Below are 6,708 nucleotides of genomic sequence, written 5' to 3'. Positions count from 1 at the left end.
TCAAATTTCTGCTCTCCGATGATCCATTCACAACCACTGTTCAGACGAAAAATGGCACTAGTTTGCAAAAGTTCGCCGGAAACTGGGCAGGAATCCGGCCGGAATAGTCACCGGAAAGTCGTTTTTTGGCCGGAAGCTTACCAGAAGCGCGCCTTTGACGGCACAAGGCGGTATGGTTGCGCCTCGCCTGAAAATTGCGCCTAGGCGCACCAGGCGAGCGCTTTTGATAACCATGCTGTGATATATACAATACATGATTAGATACACTTGCCCCTAAGTGTGGAATGGTCCCTAATATTTAGTGAATTTAATTTATAGCTTGGTTCTCAAACTTAGACAAGTAAACATATAGGATTTGGGGTACATAAACCTCAACTTATATTATCAAACGTTTTTCTATGATAGGGATCAAACGAGTAACTATAAACACTATAGTTTTGTGAGTTTACATGATAAGGGTAACTAAGCGTAATTAGAGGTCTAGATCACATGAAGCATGTTCAAAATTAGAGTTTTGGTATATAGGTTATTTGAGAAGCACCGTGTAATATCTTATTATAGAATAAGCGAGTGTGTATGACTAGCCAGTGGAAAAATTAATGCAAGTATCATGGTTGGGATACACTTCAAAATGATTATCTAAAAATGTTGATTATACATAAGTTATTATGTGTTAATTTGTATCTTCTGGATTGTTTTACTATATATCACATTTTGACATTTTGTTTGTATACTAAAAGGAAATAATGGGAATCCAAAACTAAGTATGAGGTGTTAACCTAGTAGAGGATGAGGTAAAGTAGCCGTTCATGAATGCAAAAAGGTTTGCTTTTTTGTGTCTTGTAATAGATAAAATTGTATACATTTATTGTAAATAGATTATGCGTTTTGAATAATCAGAATCAGATAATTAACTATTTGAGTGTTTGGATTTGATTATGCTGCTTGATATCACAATAATCAGATAATCAACTATTTGAGTGTTTGGCAAATATATATTTTAAAAAAATAAACAAGTGAAAATCCTTTTCTAAACGCAAATAATCAATTTTTGGAAAACTGCGTTTTATTGCAGTAGGGGGGAGCTGCTTTTCGAAACTGCGTTTTGTAGCTTTTTAAACGCAAATAATCAATTTATTAAGTTTTTTACCTAAACAATCAAAACTGATTATTTACGATTTCAAAACTCAATAATCTAAAAATCTTCTTTAAAACTCAACACCACCCTGCTAGAAAAGAGTAAACAAAACAAAAAGAGGAGACATGTGATATATGGTCACATGATTTTGGGAGATAAAAACTAAAAAGCCACTAATTTCGGTTTCCTTTTATCCACCCTCCATTTGTCATGCTATTCAAACAAACCATCACTTTTTGCACTCTACACCCCAATCATGCTACATTAGCAAATATAATATCCTAGTATTAAGCACACCCACTAGATATAATATCACTACTGTTAAGCACACCTACGTAGTGGATGAGGGCGTAAAACCTTACCAAATAGCATAAATACCACATCAGTCAGCTACTACTAGTACGAAAAAAGTAGTATAAAAACAAAAAAATAAAATAAAAAATAAAACCAAACAAAAAGTAGACATAAAAAGTTGAACTAGCATGCAGAGCGCAAAAGATAGAAAAACAATAATTAAGTAGATCATGGACTCGTGCATTGCGACAGGGCTATTAAACGGAAAAAATATTCTTAAAAACATGCAACCACACACGCACGTTGCGGAGTGTTAACTCGCAAAATTTAGAACCGAAGCGTAAAGCAAAAAAATTGAAAGATTAAAAGTATATGGAACCAAAGTTGAAAGTGAAACGGTGTTAGGGTTAAATTGTAAAAGATGAAAAATTAATGTGTTAAAAGCAAAAAAAAAAATTAAAGATAAAAAAATACCATATATCTTATCGGTTATACATTATGCTAAGAGTAACAAGTAGCACGTAATATATTGGTAAATATAAAGTTAAACTATATTCATTGGCGAAGGTACATAGAAGGCATCGGGGTCACCTGACATGCAACATTTTTTCGTGTTTTATGTTGAATGTGTAATAAGAACTTTTTGAATGACCCGTATTTTTTTTATAACTGAACCTGTTGATTTTATGAAGAAAAAAATTGACCTCATGCCTCATTTGTTCTATGAAAAAATCAGATAAATTTCTACTAAATAAAAAAAAATTATCAAACATTTTACCAAATAAAAAAGACTATTGTTTAGTAATTAAGCCCACTTTCCTAGTTCAAATTTACATATAGCCTATTTTAACCGGTTAAAAGCCCCACTTGGGTTATTACCCAATTCCCCCAATTCTAAACCTAGAAAAACGCCGATGATTTAAATTGAACAAGGGCACGAAGACAATGACTGTTGAAGCGTCCATGGTTGTGAACAATATAATTCTAGTGTATATGATGTTCCAAGAATACTAAGGTTGGCCATGATCTTTTCAAATGAGTTTAATTATAAAGAACGAAATGGTCTTATGCAACGGAAAGTGTTAGAGAAATGTTTTTATTCAATTAAACATGTGAAGAGGAAATTACGTAATCAGATAAGATGTTTATATAAACCATGCTTACGTATGTTATATTGAAAAAAAGTTTTTTTTTTTTTTTTTTTTTTTTTTTTTTTTTTTTTTGAACTTTCAATAGAGATTAGTATCATTCCACATGAAAAAGGGCAATTACAAAGCAATGGCAGGTAGTCGGGCAACAAGTTGCGCCGCCACCCCCCTTTTGAATAGAAAAACCAATTCTACTAAATACAAAGTTTGAAACCTTTAGTGACGAAGAATTACTATTAACGACTTTTTGAACCCGATTCAAGAGTCGTACAGCGTCAGGAGCGAGACCACCAAAGGTATCAAACGCAAACGGGACAAACACATGTTGATTCTCCCGGCAAGCTTTGTCATGTTTTGCAACTTTGCTCGCCTCTGCCTTGAGCACCGCTTGCCCTACGACAAAGCCCTTGTCCTTGAGTCCGACAAGGGGGGAGACTCCAGTTAGATCTACACAAGCGTGTTTCCCCCCTTCCCATCCAAACACACAAGAAACATATAAAAATGTATCATTTCCAAAACACACAAGAAACATATAAAAATGTACTTTTATTATGTATCATCATCATACTCAGTAAATCTCACATTCTCACCAATAGCAAAACTAAGATAGGGTTTGAGGAAGATAAGATGTAGATAACCTTACCTCTACCCTGTAGGAATAGAGATACAGCTTCCAGTAAGACCCTGCCTCGAACTTTTATTATATATGCAACACTTATTTATTTTATTTTCTTACATCAATTCATATATGATAATTTTAAAAGTGAATGAACAGTGTAATATTATTATTAAATTAAAATTAGAATTATAATTAGAATTATTTAAAATTAGAATTAAGAGATGAGTAAATGGTATCGGGTATAGGTACCGGTCTTAAATTTACCAAACCGGTGTATTTTCGGTACCGGTTCTGCACAGGTATTCACCGGTTCTTACGCTCAAATACCGGTGCCGTACCAGTACCGTCCGGTACCGAACCGTACCATACTAGGTATATTCGGTACCGGTACCCACTTATGGGGATTTCGGCAACGGTATTTTCGGTACCGGTTGGTACCGAGCTCACAAATCCTGTAGCAACGCAGCAATGCAAGTAATTGCACCGTTTAGATTACTTTTCATACACACAGTAAGTAAACTGTTTTTCGTTTGAATGAGGTTTTATATACACAACAACTTATTTTGCTTTCTTTTTTATTTTCTTCCGTAATGAATGAATTGTAGCATGTAAAATTAACTTGGATATTTAGAATATTGATGAGCAAATCGTATCAAATCCTGTAAACGAACCGGTATCGTATCAGTACCAAATCATTTTCGGTACCAATTTGGTATCCACCTTTTGGCGTTTTCAGAATCGTTACTTTAAGTTTGACACTGGTCTAGCACCATACCTGTATTTATTGATTTTTACCTTCAAATACCATACCGTATTGTACCGAGCATTTTCGGTGCCGGTACCTAATTTCGATAATTTTCCAGATCGCTACTTTCGCTGCCGTTACCGGTACCGAGCTCATCCATATTTTAACGTGTTAGCACCGTAATAACTGAACTGAAAACAACCGAATTTCCAACATGTAGGACGTGTGGGTCCTATTATTATATATTAGGTTATTTAAAATCGTTTTTTTATGACGGAGTGACTATTCTTACCACGTCATTTTATTTATGTTTTGATATTCGGTATCTGTTTGCCGTTGCTTACACGCCTTTTTATAGTCATTGTGTCCCGCCGCAACGCGCCGGTGAAAAATAACTAGTTGTTATAACTTATAAATCTGAGTTAGGGTGGAAGGGGCACCATTCAGTGACCCCTTCGTGAAGTGCTGCCACCTTGTTTTCGGTGAGTGTGTTTGTCTTTGAACGATGACTAGTCATCGATGATAGAGGGGGAGAGATAGACTAGGTTCCAACCAATCACACATTTATTTAGTTTTTTATTTTTTATTTTTAAAGAAAAAATTGTTTGAATGAAACACCTCTAATGATTAAGTGCAAAGTAAAGAGTGAAGATGAGAGTTAACATATTACGAGATTATTGGCTATAAAAAAATTTTTATAAGTCCCTATTTAAAGAGTACCCCTTCCATTCTTAAAATAAAAAAAAAGTAACATAATTGTTTGCTTCACCACTAGACATATTGCTTTGAATATGAGGCAAGTAGAAAACAATTATTTATTTCTATGGTTTAGAGAAACTATAGACAAGATATTTTTCTTCATCAAAATGACATAATTTAAGAAACAGGGATACTTACATAGTAATTCAACAATTTTCGGTTCAAGGCCTTCATCACTACTAGCTTATAATAATAATAATTTTATCATTATTAATAATCGACAATTAACATATTAGTAATAATAATTACTTAAAAATTAACATAATAATAATTACTTAAAGATAATAACATTTCTTTACATGCTCTGCTGCTTGAGAAGACTCTGCTGCTTAGAAATAAAAGCCTCAACCGCAAGCCGGAACTCTTCATTACTCAGCCTCTCCACCGTCCCATCCAACGACGTCGTTCCATCTCCATCATCAGTCCTCCGCCTCCCCGTCACCGACCGCCTCAATTCTCTACTAGACCTCGATATCTCCATACTCAACTTCGCCGACTGCGTTCTATGAAACCTCTTGATCTGCTTCACCGCCTCCTTGATTGCCATTTTTGCATCCGTTTCCGACTCTGCTACTTTCACACTCTCCTTTTCATTTCTTGTTTGAACCGGTACTACTACTTCCACCGGTACCGGTTCAGTATTTGAACCGGATGCATTAGTTTTAGTATTATCATCTCCAGATACTTCCGGTTCTGTATCTAAACCGGATTGGTTTGTTTTGTAGCAATCGGATTCAGTGTGACCAGAGAGATAATAACACACAACAACAATAACATTTCCTACTAGAAAAACAACGTGTTGATTCAACACGTAAGACGCATATGCGTAAATATACTCTCCAGATACTCTAAAAACCGAAGGAATTCGAGTTGAAGACCACGAAATCAACGCAAGAGCGACGAAAACTTCGATCGCTCTAAACGTTTTTGAAAGGTTGTTGAAACGTTTGTATCTCGCAAGCGCATTCGCTTTTTCCACTTGAATACTGTTGATAAAACCGTACGAATCCATACTTTTTTTTAAATTTGAAAATTAAGAGTTTTAAGATACTCGAAATCGGTTGACAGGTTTAACAGATTGCTAGAACGAATTGCCGTTAAAAACAAGGTGAAAGTTAAAAAAGTAATTGACATGAATATGATCACCGGGAGTTGGAACGGCCGGAAGTTAACGGCGTTAGGGTTTAAAAATTAAAAAACACAGTGGAGTGTGTGTGTTTGAAAACGGTTGGTGGTGATAGAGAGAAGGGGTGGGGTGGGGGACTATATTGGATGCATTGGGCACAAGGGAAGGTAGGCATTTATAGGGGGTATAGATACACGAATGATTATAAATAATCTCTGCCTAATAGCCACAATATAGTTTCTATATTTATTTATTTTTTTGTTAGAAATAAAATATCCTGTCTTTAGTTTTAGAATTATTCGTGTATTATTTTAAAAATCATTGTCGTTCGAATTTGTTCTTGTCACTCTTGTACCCTTAAACCAGATTGATTCGAAGTAACATGTGTAGTGGTAGGGGAAGATAATGTCTTCATCTTTGGGCGTTTTACGCTATGTGATGGTCCAGTCAGCATGTGAGCATTATGTTAAAAGGGGTGTAATAGGGCATTGTAGAATTATAAATAAAAAGTAAAAATAAAAACCATAAAAAATGTTATTGGCCAAAGATTGTGAAGGTGTGCAACATTGGCCAAAAAAAATTGAAGGAATGCGTGGAAAAAAGAACGCTCCGGACAATTTTTTTTTAAAAACGCCCAGGGGCGGTCTAGGGGCGTGGGGGGCATTTTTTTTTTTTTTTGAGGGGGGGGGGGGGGGTGGGGAATGCCAAAAAAACCCACTACGGGTGGTCTAAGTAAATATCTATGTCGCAATTACAAAAGATGTATATATATATATTTTTTTTCGGATCTTAAAAATCAAATAATTTATTTGCTAATGTGGGGCTAACTCACTTGGTAGAGACATTGCCTCTGAGAGGTTCATATCTGGGCATAGACAA

The 6,708-nt window shown here is 35.2% G+C and overlaps 1 protein-coding gene across 1 annotated transcript; it reads right to left on the bottom strand.

Annotated features, from left to right (window-relative positions):
- Window positions 1-4,795: 4,795 nt before the first annotated feature.
- Window positions 4,796-5,962, bottom strand: LOC110916304. Its single transcript, XM_022161048.2, has one exon. The coding sequence runs from the start codon at window positions 5,713-5,715 to the stop codon at window positions 4,999-5,001; it is 717 nt and encodes a 238-aa protein (XP_022016740.1). The 5' UTR covers window positions 5,716-5,962; the 3' UTR covers window positions 4,796-4,998.
- Window positions 5,963-6,708: the final 746 nt, after the last annotated feature.

Source organism: Helianthus annuus, chromosome 16 (assembly GCF_002127325.2).
Source record: "Helianthus annuus cultivar XRQ/B chromosome 16, HanXRQr2.0-SUNRISE, whole genome shotgun sequence".
Taxonomy (NCBI): domain Eukaryota; kingdom Viridiplantae; phylum Streptophyta; class Magnoliopsida; order Asterales; family Asteraceae; genus Helianthus; species Helianthus annuus.
This window is presented reverse-complemented; position numbering and strand designations above follow the sequence as displayed.